The following is a 17,010-nucleotide window of genomic DNA, read 5'->3' on the forward strand; positions in this document are numbered from 1 at the left end:
TTCTTATGCACAGTTTGATCTGCGCGTGTCAGCCAAGTGGTCAAGATTGGCGCGGTGATGTAACGTGAACGAACATTTGTATGGGCGATAGCGGCGGGGAGCTTGGATGCAGCTGTTGCGCCTCTACTTCCTTTCACGATCAGTAATCCTTCGGAACGTCGCCGAGCAGTACGTCAGCTGAGGGATATGCAAGGGGTGCGAGCAAGATAGAGAAAGCAGCAGCGCTCGCTTCTCAGCGGAATGGCGTCGTTTCCTGTCGCTGCTGCGCTCTGGCACAAAAACGTCGCTCCGATGGCTGCCGCCCTCACCGCCCGGAGATCGGGGAAGGTGCGGCATCGCGCGACAGGGATGGCCAGCTCGGAAGCTGCAGCCTAGCGGGGTCGCGCTAGGCCCAACGCGCCCATCACATCATCGGACGCTTTTACGACGTCTTTTTTCTTTCACTGGCAACCACGGGTGCCACATCCACGTCGTCGCCAACATTATTATAGTCGTTGTTGGACGCAATTGATCAATCACACTTACTACCTGCTGACAGCGTATGAGTTTTCACTACTTCGGCCCATCGCCTCTCCTTCCTCGCACCCGTCGCAACATCGCCATCCTGAGGCGTTGGTTGAGCACGTGCACGCGTCCGGTCCAACCGTAAACGGCCCTATTTAGCACAGTCTTATCTGGAAGGCGAACGACACATCTTGCAGCGGCGCACGACTCTCCATTCCCCAGCCTCATCGTCAGCTCACTTTTGCTGCTCCGACCTTCTGCCGACCGCCCGATCGCGACGCCCGGCCCATCTAGACAACACCGACTCCTTCGAGCGATAGTCCGCCTGGATATATAAGCTTGCTCCTGACGTGAAAAGCTCTCTTTAGCAGAATTATATTCTCGCCATCACCCACCCAAAGCCCACCACCCACACGCAACAATGGCTTTCGAGACCGTGACCTCTATCCCCAAGGATGCCGAGTATGACTTCGTCATTGTCGGAGGAGGCACAGCTGGCTGTGTCATCGCCTCGCGACTGACCGAATATCTCCCCAACAAGAAGGTCCTCTTGATTGAGGCCGGCCCAAGCGACTTCATGGACGACCGTGTGCTGCTGCTCAAGGACTGGCTCAACCTTCTCGGAGGAGAGCTCGACTACGACTACGGCACCACCGAACAGCCCAACGGCAACTCCCACATCCGACACTCACGTGCAAAGGTCCTTGGTGGCTGCTCATCACACAACACCCTCATCTCCTTCAGGCCGTTTGAGTACGACTGCAAGCGATGGGAAGCCCAGGGCTGCAAGGGCTGGAGCTTCAAGACCTTCATGCGCGTGCTTGACAACCTGCGCAACACCGTCCAGCCTGTCCACGAGAAGCATCGCAACCAGCTCTGCCTCGACTGGATCGACTCGTGCTCAACCGCCATGGACATTCCCGTGATCCACGACTTCAATCACGAAATCAAGACCAAGGGCGCCCTCAAGCCTTCCGTCGGTTTCTTCTCCGTATCATACAACCCCGACGATGGCCGCCGGAGCAGCGCTAGTGTCGCCTACATCCACCCCATCCTCCGCGGCGAGGAGAAGCGCGACAACCTGACTGTCCTCACCAACGCTTGGGTCAGCAAGGTCAACGTCAAGGGCGACAAGGTCACCGGCATCGACCTCACTCTCCAGAGCGGCGAGAAGTTCACCCTCAACCCCAAGTGCGAGACCATCCTCTGCGCAGGCGCCGTCGACACCCCGCGACTGATGCTCCTCTCTGGTCTTGGTCCCAAGCAACAACTCTCCGACCTCGGCATCCCTGTCGTAAAAGACATCCCCGGTGTTGGCGAGAACCTGCTAGACCACCCCGAGAGTATCATCCTCTGGGAGCTCAACAAACCCGTACCCGCAAATCAGACCACTATGGACTCTGACGCCGGTATCTTCCTGCGCCGCGAGATCCCCAATGCGGCAGGCGGCGACGGCGACATTGCCGACATCATGGCTCACTGCTACCAAATCCCATTCTGCCTGAACACCGCTCGGTAAGCCCAACAACCCCACATTTCCGCGCTGCAACTAACATGATCACCAGCATGGGTTACGACTCCCCCATCGACGCATTCTGCATGACGCCCAACATCCCCCGTCCCCGCTCCCGCGGCCGCATCTACCTCACCTCGTCCGACCCCACCGTCAAGCCTGCGCTCGACTTCCGCTACTTCACCGACCCCGAAGGCTACGACGCAGCCACCATTGTCGCCGGTCTCAAGGCCGCCCGCGAGATCGCCAAGCAAGCACCTTTCTCCAACTGGATCAAGCGCGAAGTCGCCCCAGGCCCGAAGGTCGTCACCGACGAAGAGCTCTCCGAGTACGGTCGCCGCGTCGCACACACCGTATACCACCCCGCTGGCACAACCAAGATGGGTGACGTAACAAAGGACGAGATGGCCGTTGTGGACCCCGAGCTGAAGATTCGCGGTCTCAAGAGCGTCAGGATTGCGGACGCGGGCTGTTTCCCCGAGATGCCCACCATCAACCCCATGTTGACTGTGCTGGGCATCGGTGAGCGCGCTGCCGAGTTGATTGCGCAAGAGTGGGGCTGGAAGGGTCTCCAGAAGGAGAGGTTGTAGACGCGCATCGCATTTCAAGAGAAGTGTGGCGGTGGGTAGATATGTGTTGGTAAGATAGATGTGAGTTGATAAGATAATGAGTGACGACTTTGAACGGTCACCCCAATGCGACAATACCCTTTGCAACAATAAGACATGTTATTTGAATGTGCTTGGCATGTGAGTCAAGTGCATGTGTGAGTAGATTGGATAGCAGACGGGTGTTTGTGATTGTCCGGCTTGATCGTTATGTGTTCAAAGAGCTCGGTGTTTCACCTGTTTGCGCATTATGGCACGGCCAAGTTGATTGACGGAAGAGTAAGCCAACTGATTGCATGAGCTAGGAGACGGACTTGGGCGTTTTCGCTAGTGACTCCATCGTCCGCTGACTGGTACCTATGTCAGGCTTGGCAGCGCACATTGTTGTTCATATAAGAGAACATTAATCCATCTAGGGAGCCTACTCGAACAACAAATGTATCGTCATCATCAGCATCGCATCGAAAGGACGAGAACATCACAACGTAGATGATGATAAAGCAATCCTCACAATCGACAAACAACGCGCTGGTAGTAGCAAATTACGTCAATTTCAACTCCGATTCACACTACCCATCCTCTCCTCCATCTCCTTCCCTATCCCCTCCTCCTCCCTTTCCATCCATCCACCCCTATCCACCCCCATGCCCTACACAGTAAGCGTATAAGTAACACTATCACACTTGCCATTGACAATCTGCCGATCCCCACTCGCCAACTGCAACAATCCCCTCCACGTCCCGCCATGCTGCATGTTAAAGCACGCTTGGTTGATGTTGTTGTTCGTCATGAACTCTAGGCCGCGCGTCACGGCGTCTTTCATGGTTTTGACTTCGGCGGTTGTGTCGCAGTTTTTTCCGGTTGTTGCCGCGTGGTATTGGTAGTTTACACTGGGAGGGGAGGGGTTAGTGGCTAATTTTGGATGATGGAAGGGGGATGGGGATCAGAGAGAGGGGGAAGGTGGGAGAATAATGGAGCGAAGGGACGTACCCGTCAACAGCACCAGAGATGACACCACAAGTGTTGGCTTCACTCTGCGCCTTCATCAAGTTGGACACGTAAGTCGCAATCGCATTCACATTGAGTGCGACCATGGAGCCTGCGCCCAGAATGGCGATTTGCTCTTCGATGGTGAGGCGTTTGGCGAGGTCGTCGCTGGAGTGGAGTGTTAGCAAGCGGTTGGAGGGATGATGTGGAAAGCGACTTCTTCGTCGTACGTACCTGGACTGCGAGTCTTCGCTCAACGATGGCAGAGCCTCCCGCTCAGGGAGGGAGAGGGCCATGGCGTTGTAGCCGAGACAGAGGGCGGTTGCGGCGATGGTTGAGAAACGCATGATGGGTAGTGGATTGGGGATGTTGTATTGTAAGAGATGAAAGCACGGTAAAGTAGTTATGGTTGAGTGGTGAGGATGATGCGGTAGAACTGTGTGTCTTGCCCGATATATATACACTCTCACGATGAACCGTTCCGACTGATAAGTTGTCAAGAGTCGAGCACAGATTGACTTGCTGCACGCCTTGAGCCATGATGATCAAGTGCTTGCACGCCTGATGTCAACGGGTCTGGAGAGAAAAGCCTCGCGATACGACCGAAGTGTACTGGATAGAGGCAAGATGCTTGATTGGCAAGCAGGTAGACCGATGCTGTCTTCATCACATCCCGTGGAAACCGCCGTACAGCCCTGTATGTGTAAGGCGCCCCTCTTGGATCAGCGTCTATACAATATCAATCATGGTGTTGCACTTCGCCGTCTCTTAGGCGTTCCCTCGTTAGCCTGTGCAGCGGTCCGATTAGAGACGTTGAACCCCATCTTTCTGCGGTGTTTCAGTAATCACAGCCCCCGCAAAGTTCCCGCGCTCAAAAATAGCTGCTTTGGGTAGACTATCTACGTCAGCATCGCTCAGGCGTTCCATCCTCCGTCGCTGTTTATAGCCGCACGAAGGCTGTGTACCTAAGGCGTACCGGATCGGTCCGTAAAACAACCCTACGTTTGCGCCGACCGACATCTCCGGATCTTGAAACCAAGACAGATCAAGATCGGCATAAGCTTTCGTGGGGCGGGCTTATTTTGACTGCGATACTTCGATCATGTCCATGTACCGTACATCAGGCACCCCGCGATCATCTATGTCGGTCCTTTGGTACAGCGTTGCGGCATGGATTCACGTCGCCGTCTATCAAACTTGCTCTCTCATTTTGTGATCAAGGCGGGCAGTGTGTTTGGAGGCCTCATGAAGCTCAGGTCGACGAGGCAGAAACGGTCGTCAAGAGCTTGGTAGTTGACGAAGAGGGGAAGTAGAGCGCGGGCCTGGTGTAGGTTGTGTTCAGTTGGAGATGTATATAAGTCATCGACGCGTCGAGATGAAGGTTATCAACTCATCACAACAGTTCCTCCCAAGTCACAATACCCAGCCAAAATACCCCTTTTGCTATACATCACTCATTCACGATGCGTTTCCAGCTGGCCCACATCTTCTGCCTCCTCGGCGCTGCCGAGTCTCTCGCCATCGGTGCCCCCGAGAAAGAGTAAGTCGTCGTCCCCCCTTCCTCTACATCTTTCATTGCAATCCACTAACCCAACCCCTCTAGCTATGCCCTTCTCGACACCAGAGACATCGCCTCCCCCCTCTCCCCCCGCACCGACATCGAAGTCGCCGCCGGTTTCGTCAGCCAAGGCGCAACCGCCACCCTCGCCATCGTCTCCATCGCCAACTACCTCGCCGTGTACATCAAAGGCCAATCCGACGTCAACAGCTGCTCCGTCATCTCCGGAAACGTCGACGGCGCCGTGTGGCAGTACTACGCGACCACCTCTGGCCCCAAGTGCGACACGACGTCTGAGTCGAAGACGATTAGGAACGCGGTGGAGCGCGAGCTCAAGTGGATGCAGGAGAATGGGTATGATGCTGCTTGCTTTAAGATGGATCATGGGGGTACTTGGGAGGGGCATCTCAAGATTGCGTTGAATGGGAAGCCAATTGCTAGTGACACGCAGTGCAACTCGGCGAAGTTTGTCAATTTGTAGATGTGTGGTGTAGTGGGGATAGGGAACAGGATGGGTGGCATGGGCTCTTGTGCAGGCAATCTCGTGCTGGGCGCATAACACAGTGTCAGCAGGCTTCATTATCTATTGTCATGGTTACATTTACTTCGCATCCTTCCTCGTCTATCTACCCCCGTCTCTTACAAGTCTTCATCATCATCAAACTCAAACACTCGCGTTAGGCCGTCGTCCTCATGTTCGGCCTCCCGCTCCTCGATCTCTTCTGGTCCTCCCGCCGCGTATTCCTGCTCTTCCCCCTGTCCACCTCTTTCTTCGCGCATATCCACAGGCCCCCTACCCTCAAAGTTGAGCGTGCCATCTATCTCATGTGTCGCTAGCACATAACCCCCTTCCTCATCCACTCCTCCGGTGAACACCTGTCCATCCCGTTCCCTTCTCCTCCTGTCCCTCCTTCTCTGCTCAGCCTGTCTCCTCCTTCTATCCCGCTCTTCTTTCCCTTGAATCCACCTTCTCATTGGTGCGGGAAGCTCATTCGGCATGACGCCTGTCTTCTCCATGCCCCAGGTGGTGAAAGAAAGGGCCGCGCGGTTGGTGGAGGAAAGAGTTGCTGCGCCAATACTCCACGATGCGCGGCCAAGGCCTGATGATGCGAGAGCGCTGGCGAAGGAAAGGGTCGCAGTGGAGACCTCGGACAGCGCGGCGCTGGTGTCGTGGATGGCGGCAGGCCAGGTGCCGGGGAAGGGTGTGGCTGTTGGAAGGGATGCCGTTGCAGAGGAAGGAAGGTCTTCCCAGCTTGAGGAGGAAGACGATGATGCGGATGCGGGCTGAGAAGGGGTTTCGTCTTCCTCGGCATCGAATTGCGACTCAGCGGCGGTGCTGGTGCGGATATTGGCCGAGCGAGATTGTGGTTCTGGCTCCGCTTGCGCTTCTTCGAAGTCGCGTTGTTGTGCAGCGCTTAGTGCTGCGGACTGCATGGGCGCATTTTCGAAGCCGTCGTGGGCACTGTAGTATGTTTCTGTTTGTGATGAGGCTTGGTGTTGTGGGCGGCCTCTCGTGCTCCCGCCCGATTCGTAAGGGTGGTTGCTGCCTACAGCCTTGCGTGGACGCCCGATCTTGTCGACCATCGTGGCTGTTGCGGAATACGGTATGTGTTTCAAGTACGTAGTATAGTATATGTATAAGGTTGCCGACTACAGTTGCAACGAATGCTACGACGCGCGAAGAGACTCCGGGGGCGTATGCTGAAGAGGTGGGTGATTATACTTCGTATCGTGGGGCACGAGGGTGGTGGCTGCCGTATGTGGTGAATGCGAGAACTTCAATGCGCGATTCAATCAGAATAGGGAAGTGCGAACGCCTGCGCCAACGTCACTGCTTCACCGCGATCGCAACGCTGTGACAAGACGGAAGCGGAAAGCTGTCGGACGAACGATCAATATGCGCATTGCTGCGAAGACATCGAAATTTTCGGAATGAAATCTGTACCATGGATGCGCGACCAGGACCTAGTAGATGATTTGATTATACTGACTTGTGGTAGGTCAATATACTGAAGCTGCGTGCGCAGCACGAAGACCTGCGCTAAGCCATCCATAGGTACGCTTCGTAAATACCAAGGTACCACCTGGGCATGGCAGGTTTGCTAAGGCGGTTGCGAGTTTGAACACCAAACGCGGTTCCATCGATGTGAATGTCACAACACGTGACTGCGCGCGTCACTTCGTCGACCCACCCAGCGATGCAAAGAGGGGTATTTCCGAAATGAAGTGCTTGAATGCGCGATTTAGATAAAAAAAAGCGACACATTCATTGCTCCCGGCGTCGCTTGCGCCGACCTCGCGCTTTACATTGTGCTTGCGGCCCATAACCACATAGTGAATACCTGCCTCTAGGCAATCACAACACCAGTTCGATATAAGACCGCGGTACCCCGCCTCCGACAAAACAACGCGACAGCTCAGACCATCAGTCTTTATATACCACCCGCTACCTGCATTCTGCGCATTATCACAGCCGCTTGCATTCCAAAACACACTTCCACCACTCGTCGTCAATACCGACCTACTTCACATTCTCTTACTTCCACTCACAAGATGTCTTCCGATCCTTCCAGCAACCAACAGGCTGCGCCCAAGATGCGTCCCGTCACCGGTAAGCACATCCGCGCTCGCGTTTCGGTGCGTCTTTCCGTATACTGACTTGTCGCCCAGGAGCTTTCTTGCTTAAGCAGAGTCCTCACCATCTCTCGCATGACATCAAGGACATTCTCGAGAAGCATGGCGTCAAGCTCTCTCCCGGCTGTTCCCAAGAGCTCACCCGATACCTCAACGACAAGCTTGAGGCGTACCCCATCCCTTTCGACCCCAAGCGTCCCAACCTCCAGGCGGATCTCGACAACAGTGCTCGTCTTCGCGATAGGAGGGCTCAGCTTAAGGACCAGGGTGCGACTTCGGAGACACCCGCGAGGACGCTTCATCGATCGCGTCCCGACACCTTCTCGCGGTTCGGCAAGCCTCGCAACATCAACGAGTCTTTCATGGACGTTCCGTGGAACGATCCAGTCTCGCCATCCATGTTGCAACCGCCGATACCTGTCAGCGTAAACTCGCTGCTTCAGGGCTGGCCTCTGAAAGAGAAGTCAGTCGCAGCTGTGAAGACGCCGGCCAAGGTCGAGAAAGAGCAGTCTGTGAAGGCCGAGATCCAGAACTCCGTGAAGTCCGCGAAAGAGCCTTCCGTCAAGGTCGAGATCGATCGACCTATTAAGACTAAGATCGGATCGGCCAACACCATGAAGCCGACCTTATTGAAGCGAGAGCGCGCCGACGATTACCTCGATGTCGCGACAGAGGAGCTTGCCGAGCGCGCGCCCCTGGAGGTCGATCCCAAGCCTGCGCCTGCTCCCGCCATCAAGGCTGAAAAGGCCACGACCACGAGCGCTAAGCGCACCCTCAACGCTCTCGAAGAGATGGACTCCGACGCCGTCTCCTTCACTTCTGACAACCTCGGCGCTGTCAAGAAGACCCGCCCCGCTGTCAAGCAGACACCATCCTCCGCACCCGCCATCGAGGTCGAGAACAACAACTCCGGCTTCCAGAGCTCCATCGGCTCTTCCAATTCTTCGGGCTTCCAGTCTTCGGTTGCAGGTGTCAAACAGGAGTTCCAGGAAACGCCTGACACCACGTACCTTGGTGAGTCGCAGCAGACTCTGGGCCGGTCGCAGAGCCCTTTCAGCCAAACCCAAGGTTTCCCGAACTCTTTCTCCGGCAGCCGCTTCGGCAGTCAATCCTTCCTGAGCTCTCCCGGTTCAGTGACTTCGCAGACGTCCGGACGTGTCGAGATCAATCCGCGTCGCTCTGCTAGACTATCTCAGGCTAAGACGACCGCTGCCGTCCCATCAGCTCCGTCAGCTTCCGCCTCCTCAGCTCCTCCAGCTCCGTCTCCTACGCCATCTTCCGCCTCCTCTCTTGGTGTGAAGCGCCGTCGCTCCGCCAGCCTTGCAGACGAGGTAGAGCAAGTAGAGCGCCAGGGTCGCAACAAAAAGTTCGTGACCAAGGATGTGGTCGTGAAACAGCGCGAGGCTCGCAATAATGAGGATGCAAAGGACAACAAGCGCAGTAGCGCCCAACGTCGTGCCTCGGTGCTTCGTCGCCGCCCGATTTGAAGAGCGCGATCATCTCGGCTATCTTCATCAGTCGCCGCGCGGGTCTCCCAACAAACACACCAGACCACCAGTGGGCGGCATACCTACAGCGCCACTTCAACAACCACTAACTCACATTCATCGTAGCCCAAGAGGCTTCCATCGCTCGCCGCATCTTGGCTGAGTCAGAACAACCTGCCTTCCGAACGAAAGCCAAAAGAGCTTGAACTGTCTATCTCCGCGCCCGAATCGCGCATCTATCCAAGCTATCCCGATAATCGCTCCGGCCGATCATGTCAGAGAACATCGACGGCCGTCAGTCAAGGTGGTCAAAAGTCCAGAGAGACTTCACCACCCAGTCAGCCAGGTGCAAGCTCAAAGAGCTCACCTCTACCATCCCATCGCCGCGTCCAGAGAGGCGCGTCCATCGGGGTCATACCAACTGCATTGGCTCAGCTGAATCCGTCCAGAGAGACATGACAGCTGACGACCGAGATGAGTGCAAGACCCAGAGAGGCTTGAACCGCCGGTCGGGATGAGCGCAAGGCCAAAGGGTCTTGCCTCATCATCCACGCCATCACCGCGTCCAAGGAGGCGCGTCCATCGGGGTCATACCTGCTGAGTAGGCTCAGCTGAATCCGTCCAGAGAGACTTGACAGCTGACGACCGAGATGAGTGAAAGACCCATAGAGGCTTGAACCACCGGTCGGGATGAGCGCAAGGCAAAAGGTCTTGACGACTCATCGGCCATCCACCACCAAAATACTTGGTGGATATGCCTGGAGATATTTGGGACACAAAAGTGTTTCCATCACCCAGGTGCGATGAGATCAAGGCCACAAAAGTGGCTTGACTCATCTGCCACGCGCAACCGACCCTTATCGTCGAGCGATCTTGAGTCGACTGGAAGGTAACCGGACTCTCATCGTCGTCGCACTGAGCGCATTGCCAGAAGGCTTGCCCTACAGTTCTTTCATCTCTTTCCTGTTTCTCGAGCCATGTTTGGATGTTCTTCTGTTCGCGATTGCTGGCCAGCTGCACACCCTTGTATTATCTTTCCTTCTTTGTTTTCTGCGTTACTGCAATTGGTGCAAAGACGTCTTGTTAGCATTTTTACATGCGTTCTCAAAAGTGATAGTAATATAAAAGGTCATGAAGATAGTCAAAGTGCGTCGATGCAAGTGTGATGTGGTGACTTCGGCTCTCCGCCCGCGTATCCCCACCTCCGCATGCAAGTCAGATTAAAGTTTAGCGCACCAATGCGCGTTGAGGATCACGACGACATGCATAACGTACTTTCGCTTTTACAGTGTTACGCCCCTGCACGACGTCGCACAGCGCTTTCCGTCTTACATTGCTTAGATCGCGTACCCCGCTGGTCTTACCTCACGACACAATGCAACTCCACTTCCACGTCCTCACAGCCTTCCTCGCCATACTTACACCCGTCGCATCTTTCGCAATGTCTACTTTAACGCCCAACTCCACCGACTCAGCTCCGGTAACGCGCATAGCCACATTCCGGTTCCTACCCAACGTCACCGCGGAGCAAAAAGGCGACCGCGCATCCGCCTTTCTCGCGCTTTACGCTGAGCACCCGGAGCTGCTAGTGGAAGGACCGAAGGGAGGAAGACCGCTGAATACCCCATTGAACCTGACGAATGTGAAGAGGGAGAGTGTGTGGGACTTGGGTTTCGTTGTAGTCTTCAAGGTATGAAATGGATGGTGACGCGACCGCATCGCGAGTGCTGACATGGAGTAGGATGAAGCCTCGAGGCAGGTGTTCGATAAAGATCCGACGCACGATAAGCTGAAGGTATGTGACGTCTCCGTCGTTGTAGAAGGATTGAAGCTGACATTGCGGAAGAATGAGACGGACCCGTTGCTCGAGCAGGTGTTTGTGTATGACTTTGTTGCGCAGCCGAATCTGGGGTGGTGATAACAGCGTTCATATTGGGTCGCAATTTGTCGCATGGATACCGTCAAATCTTAACGACTAGATAGTCTCTCTTGTCATGTGTGCTCCTGGCGCTGCTCCGTTTGCTCTGACGTATCTCCGTTTCTGGCGCTAGCGTATCGCGTCTGCTTAGATGTCAAAAAACCAACTTCTCGTCCACTCGCTTTCCATTCCCAATCCACAACTGCACTGACGATGGCGGAATCCTACCTCGAGCCATTGCGCCACCTCACCAAGAATGGCTTCGACGATGCGCGCTTGCTACTTCTCCAAGGTCTCAGTCGCGAGCAGCGCAGTGCCTTGATTCAGGAAGGCATGGAGCGCTTCACTACCGACGAAGCATCCGTGCAGTTGTGTCTCCGTATGCTCGATTCGCTGCAACAACCAGAAGAGCGGGCGGCGTCTGAGCTGTCCATTGAAAGGAACGGTAAGAGATAAAGCAGTGAGTGAGAAGTAGACACTGAATTACTGTATCACAGACTCCCGGCAGCCTAGCAAAAATACCAGCCGCGCCAGCGCCTGCACTCGCCGCGCATATTCCCCCAACCTCTGGCATAGCACTACCGAGGCGCCAAACCAAGCGGAAAGCGACGGAAAACGTAGACCCATCCGGCGACCGTGTTCACAAAGCGCCCACGCTCAACGCGACATGTGACGGTGTCAGCAGCCTCTTCAATGGAGACGAAGATGACGATGAAGACTGGGAGGGTACGACTGCAAGACTTGATGACGCTCCCGCGATCGCCAACGCCGACATTAATGTCATCGACATACGCTCCACAACCCTGGATATACCCGTCCTGAAAATAGGCGCAATGGTCCCGAGCGTCAACGGTCGTGAGCGATGGCAACCTCTCGGTTACCTTGATGGTAACATCGGCACCGATATCCATGACAAATTCTTTGCCCACTTTGCCTATAAAGAGGCAAAGCGAGCAGCATATTCGGCGGTGGCGACGAGTGTCCCCAAAGGCTACGATCTCAGAGGCGTATGCATCAACGTAGCCGTGTGGCAGAAGGAAGGCGATCTATCCAATTCCCAAAGGCCTGGTAGGAACAATACGAGGGCTTGCGATACTTGCATCCGCACAAAGCGACTCTGCGTGCGCGCTTGGTGGGAATGGCCAGTAGGCCAAAAGCTTTGCGTAATGCCTCTGCCCGACACTTATCGTCAAGGCAAAGCGTTGGGTTCCATTGATGCATGGGTCAACGGAGGATAACGGGAAACGGAACAAGTGCGCTGGATTCTACATTAGTCTCAAAATGAAAGCTGTGGAGATTATAACGCGTTGGAAACTTCTAAAACGCCTCCTTCCTTTGTCCGCTGAAGCCTGGTGTCAAATGAGAATGATGTGATAGATGGAAGTAGACGGAGGAGAGCTGGGCCGCAAAACATGTAGCTAACGATGATCGGCTGCCTTACGCGGCGAATGTTTGCAGTCATGGCGTTACGAAAGATAAGACAGTCCCTTTAGTGATGCGCAAGCTTGCCCTTGAGATTTTCGTAGAGAGACTGTAGAATACAAACGTGTGTGTGAAGGATGCTGGGCATGTGGCATGATGCGGATTCGCGAACCTTTGGTGTTCGTCGGTCCGAGCTCCAGACGATGCGCTAGTCCTTAGCTCCGCCGGGGAATGCCGCCCGGCGTCATCAACAAACATCCGGTGCCGGCTACTCACCTCGCACCACAGCAACACTAACGTGTGCGCATCTACACGATGACGAGCTCGTATCTGGAGGCGCTGCTTATGCTGTCCGGTAATGAAGCGTTCGCCGATGCGCGCATGAGGCTCATTGATGGCCTGAACTGGGAAGAGCTGGAAATCGTTGCCGTCGAAGGGATAACCGGATGTACCAACCGAAAGGTACGAGAGCGATTGGTCTGCGCAATGCTCAATATTCTCAAAGAGAATCCGAATATCGAGCCAATGACAGTTCCAAAGACTGGTAAACATGCAATTATGGACATACGAGGCGCCGGCTGATATGTATCACCACAGAATCTCTGGGGTTTGTCCCCATCGCACCTCGGATAGACGCGACACAAGTAAAAGCAGTAACCCCTTCGGTGGCCAAGCGAAAGCGCGCTATTCAGGACACAATTAGCGAGCGACAGGAACCTGCTAGTAAGGCATTCAAAAATGAACCGATCGGTGGCTCATCGTTGGACACCATCGACTTACGTGATGACGAGAACGATGACAAGAACGAGGACAAGAACGAGGACGATTACGAGAGTGACATGTGGGAAGCGGATAACGTCATACATCCATACGACTATCGCCCCGGGATACCTCCGACAGTCATCGATCTAGAAGATTCTGTTAAAGATGAAGAAGAAAGCAATACAGTAGCGCCACAAGTGGTGCTGTACGCGGACCAAAATCCTGCGACGGACGTGAACTTCATTACATTCCCCGCAGCCTCCGCAAACGAGCCAGATCCCAGACTCAGGATAGGCGTATGGGCTCCAAACAGCTTCGGAGGTGGCGCCTGGCTACCTCTTCAGGACCTATCAATTGGGGACGGTAGAGTCATCCACGCAATATTCAATCGAGTCTACATGTCGCATCCTAAAATATCGACAATGTATCGGTCAATAGTGAGGGATGCAGAACGCTTCATGCAGAGGGGAATGTGCGTCTGCCACTGGCTGTACAGCGGCACAGGCGCATCAAAGTACACTTCAGCCGAAGGAGACAAGGACAGAGCTTGTGACCATTGCAATGGCCGGATGCGTCTATGTGTCAGAGTCATTCTGGACACCATGGGGCCCAAGCTGTGCATATTTCCATTGCACGATAAGTTTCGCGCAGGCCAGACTTCAATCTCGCTCGGCGCATATGTCAGACTTAACGGAGTCCTCTTCAAATTTGGGGAGAAGTATACACGTGGAACATGGGGTATCTCGAGCTTCTCTATCTCCCAATGAGCAGTCACATGCGGCACATCAAGCGTCTCACAATGCATATCGAGGAGCGAGAGAGAAGAGCAGCGCGGTAGACATGAGCCACATCGGGAAGATCCACAGGCAGCTACGAAATGTTCATCCAGCGTTCATGCCGAAGCAACCACCCAGCATGAGCTTCCGAACACACCATCCAATTTTCATCGACAAATCAACCTTCACCTCCTCTATTGTCTCGACAATGCCCCCACGAAGTCTCACAATTCAAGCTGTGGAAGACTAAGGCCCGCCAAGAAGATTGAGAGTATCGTTCAGACTTTTGCCAGAGAAGATACCAAAGTCTTGCTCGCACACCGTCCCTTCTTCCGGCATAGTCCCGTTCACGAAATACGCAGCGGTTGCGGTAATGGCACAGGTCCCGGGACTGTACATAACCGTGTGCTACCAATGTCGTTAGCGATGTTCTCTCCCGAATACATTACACCCGTCCATGAAGCCAAGCCCGTCCATGAAGCCAAGAAATGCTCTTCAACTCACCCCGAGACCATCGTGCTGCAGCACAACGCTTCCTTCAAGCGTCTTGTTCGCCGCATAAGCCCCAGAGATCGGAGTGCGGACGTCATACGGCGAACCGATGAGCAACACAGGGTACCTAGTCTTCGCCTTGAAGTCACCCTCGTACCGTTCTTTCGCCTCAACCTTCCATAGCGAGCACAAAACATACGCGCCGATGACGTAGTCGCTGTTCCAATCACCCAATTTCGTTATGCGCTGGACGCGTTCCTCGATATCGGCGAGCTCGTCGGCACGGAACATGGCATCGGAGCAGCGGATGAGCTGCGTGTTGTCTGCATTGACCGCTGCATCCTGTATGATGAAGGAGCGATTGGCCAAATACTGGGTATGGTTGTATTCTGGAGTATCGCGGATCATGATGCTGTTGAGATAACCAGCTAAGTAAGACCCGGACGCCAGACCCATGCGCAGAGCGGTGTCACTCGCCTCAGCGATCTTCTCGTAGGTGACGATATCGGTGGTGACGTTGGGGCCCATAACGATTGGCTCGCGTTTGGCTTCTTCGCTCAGGTGTAGGATTTGGTCGTACAACGAGTCGGAAGAAATGTTGGGGCGAAAGAGGGAACAGGAGGGGCCTGCGTTGATACATTGTTTGGTGAACTGTCCCAAGGCAACTGGCGCAGATTCAGCTGGACCGGTCTCCCTGATGCTCGGTTAGCTTGTGTCGCAGTCATCTGGGGGAAGCTACGTACCATCCTTGCTGATACTCGAGCGGGTTGAGAACACCATCCAGCATCATCCGTTCGACCTTATCGGGAAACATAGCAGCTAGCACCTGACCGAGATACGTCCCATAGGATATGCCTGAAATAGATTAGTCAATAACCGCATATATTGTGACTCATCTTCAACTCACCCCAGTACCGCAGAAGACCATCCTCGCCTTCCACAGTCAGAGCATCAACAACCTTCATGAAATCTCTGGCAACGAACGCTGTGCTCATCAATGACCCATTCACTGCCTCGTTCTGGAAACAGCGTGCGGCGTATTGCTTGCTGTAAGACCAGACAGCGCCCAACGCTACATCGGATGAGTTGGTCCTCGTGGGGGTTCGCAAGGTTGCGACCATCCGTTCCATTTCGTCGTTGTAGCAATCTGCGGGCATTGTCGTACCAGTACCTCTGGGGTCGGGACCGATGATATCGTATTGCCCGCCTGTCATGCTGCACGAGAAAAGTTGTTAGCTTGTGATCGCAGCATCTACATGACAAGGAGCAACTTACGCAAGAACATAACGAGCTCGCTGCAAAAGCCAGTCAGTCGCGGGCAAACCCGGTCCGCCCCAGTTCGTCAACACACTCCCTAGCTTAGGCTCTTTGGTCGCTTTAACCTTCAGGATGTTGAGGTTGAGGGTGTTATTATTCGATTGGGGTAGCGTATAGTCAAGGGGTACAGCTAGCTTTCCGAGATAAGTGTCGGGTCTGCCCAGAACGGTGGACGCATCTGTCCAGTTGATAGCGACTTTGTCGGCATTCTCGGAATATTTGGCATATCCAAAAGATGATTGTGACGCCGTCGCAGCGATGTTGAGGCATGCGATTAACGCGAGGCAAAGGGTCGTCCTTGAAGACATTTCGGTACAGTGGTTGTGACGGCCTGTCGATGGTATCGAGATGCTTCCCTAGAGTCTGGTACACTATATATACTTTTACTAAATCTTGCTTTCCCACCTGGTCAGCCTTGCAGATGCAACAGGAGAGGACGAGGCGTCCTTCGCGCAGTGCTAGTTGTGGGGGCCGCATCAGAATCAAGCGCTCGTCAAAGCCGGACGTGATCAACGGAGCCACAATGACATCGAATTCGTGAGCACTATCGTTAGTAAGAACTGTTAGGCGAAAATAGCCAGCCAGAACCGAAGTAGAGCGCAGTCGTGGCTAATTTGATTCGCGCATACATTATGAGGCATATGCTGCGCACTTATACCGAAACGGACTGCGATATGGCCAAGCTTTCTTCCTAGTTAATGCTCGCTGTTGAAAGTCTCGCTGTTTTGGGGTAGCCTCAAACACCGCCTGCTATCAGCGCTAACCCTGTTAGGAAGTCAGAAGGGCCAAGACGAACAGCAACGAATGAGGAGGAGCAATGGCAGCGATGGCATTGTGGGATCGTTATTGGCCAGCACCAGGTCGCGCTTCCTTCCCTTGAGTGCAGTCAGCTCAGCTCGCTTCTTTACTGCCGAAACGAGACAAGTGCGCATGCACTTCGGCATCTCGGTGACCCATCGAATGTGGCAATTCCGGTTCTGGGAAGCACTGAAGTATGCAATAGTCGATGATTCATTCAAATTAGATTCAGGG

General features: G+C 54.4%; 8 protein-coding genes across 8 annotated transcripts; 5 read left to right on the forward strand and 3 right to left on the reverse strand.

The window, feature by feature from the left end:
* Positions 1–925: 925 nt before the first annotated feature.
* On the forward strand, positions 926–2,607 carry J4E78_009482 (uncharacterized protein; the record flags this gene model as incomplete). Its single annotated transcript, XM_049370071.1, has 2 exons — positions 926–2,019; positions 2,070–2,607. 2 exons carry the CDS (start codon positions 926–928, stop codon positions 2,605–2,607), a joined length of 1,632 nt encoding a protein of 543 aa, XP_049218071.1.
* A 667-nt stretch (positions 2,608–3,274) lies between these two features.
* Positions 3,275–3,959, reverse strand: J4E78_009483 (uncharacterized protein; the record flags this gene model as incomplete). Its single annotated transcript, XM_049370072.1, has 3 exons — positions 3,275–3,515; positions 3,616–3,780; positions 3,847–3,959. 3 exons carry the CDS (start codon positions 3,957–3,959, stop codon positions 3,275–3,277), a joined length of 519 nt encoding a protein of 172 aa, XP_049218072.1.
* Positions 3,960–5,075: 1,116 nt separating this feature from the next.
* J4E78_009484 (uncharacterized protein) lies at positions 5,076–5,651 on the forward strand (the record flags this gene model as incomplete). Its single annotated transcript, XM_049370073.1, has 2 exons — positions 5,076–5,152; positions 5,216–5,651. 2 exons carry the CDS (start codon positions 5,076–5,078, stop codon positions 5,649–5,651), a joined length of 513 nt encoding a protein of 170 aa, XP_049218073.1.
* A 158-nt stretch (positions 5,652–5,809) lies between these two features.
* J4E78_009485 (uncharacterized protein) lies at positions 5,810–6,754 on the reverse strand (the record flags this gene model as incomplete). Its single annotated transcript, XM_049370074.1, has 1 exon — positions 5,810–6,754. One exon carries the CDS (start codon positions 6,752–6,754, stop codon positions 5,810–5,812), a length of 945 nt encoding a protein of 314 aa, XP_049218074.1.
* Positions 6,755–7,723: 969 nt separating this feature from the next.
* J4E78_009486 (uncharacterized protein) lies at positions 7,724–9,291 on the forward strand (the record flags this gene model as incomplete). Its single annotated transcript, XM_049370075.1, has 2 exons — positions 7,724–7,781; positions 7,841–9,291. 2 exons carry the CDS (start codon positions 7,724–7,726, stop codon positions 9,289–9,291), a joined length of 1,509 nt encoding a protein of 502 aa, XP_049218075.1.
* A 1,375-nt stretch (positions 9,292–10,666) lies between these two features.
* On the forward strand, positions 10,667–11,209 carry J4E78_009487 (uncharacterized protein; the record flags this gene model as incomplete). The annotated part of the gene is made up of 3 exons (XM_049370076.1): positions 10,667–10,981; positions 11,033–11,086; positions 11,138–11,209. 3 exons carry the CDS (start codon positions 10,667–10,669, stop codon positions 11,207–11,209), a joined length of 441 nt encoding a protein of 146 aa, XP_049218076.1.
* Positions 11,210–11,422: 213 nt separating this feature from the next.
* Positions 11,423–12,447, forward strand: J4E78_009488 (uncharacterized protein; the record flags this gene model as incomplete). The annotated part of the gene is made up of 2 exons (XM_049370077.1): positions 11,423–11,654; positions 11,723–12,447. The coding sequence occupies 2 exons, from the start codon at positions 11,423–11,425 to the stop codon at positions 12,445–12,447; spliced, it is 957 nt and encodes a 318-aa protein (XP_049218077.1).
* Positions 12,448–14,664: 2,217 nt separating this feature from the next.
* On the reverse strand, positions 14,665–16,922 carry J4E78_009489 (uncharacterized protein; the record flags this gene model as incomplete). The annotated part of the gene is made up of 6 exons (XM_049370078.1): positions 14,665–15,355; positions 15,405–15,516; positions 15,569–15,876; positions 15,937–16,334; positions 16,384–16,522; positions 16,915–16,922. 6 exons carry the CDS (start codon positions 16,920–16,922, stop codon positions 14,665–14,667), a joined length of 1,656 nt encoding a protein of 551 aa, XP_049218078.1.
* Between the last annotated feature and the right edge of the window lie 88 nt (positions 16,923–17,010).

Source organism: Alternaria triticimaculans (genome assembly GCF_023758025.1).
Source record: "Alternaria triticimaculans strain BMP 0046 chromosome Unknown scaffold_21, whole genome shotgun sequence".
Classification (NCBI taxonomy): Eukaryota; Fungi; Ascomycota; class Dothideomycetes; order Pleosporales; family Pleosporaceae; genus Alternaria; species Alternaria triticimaculans.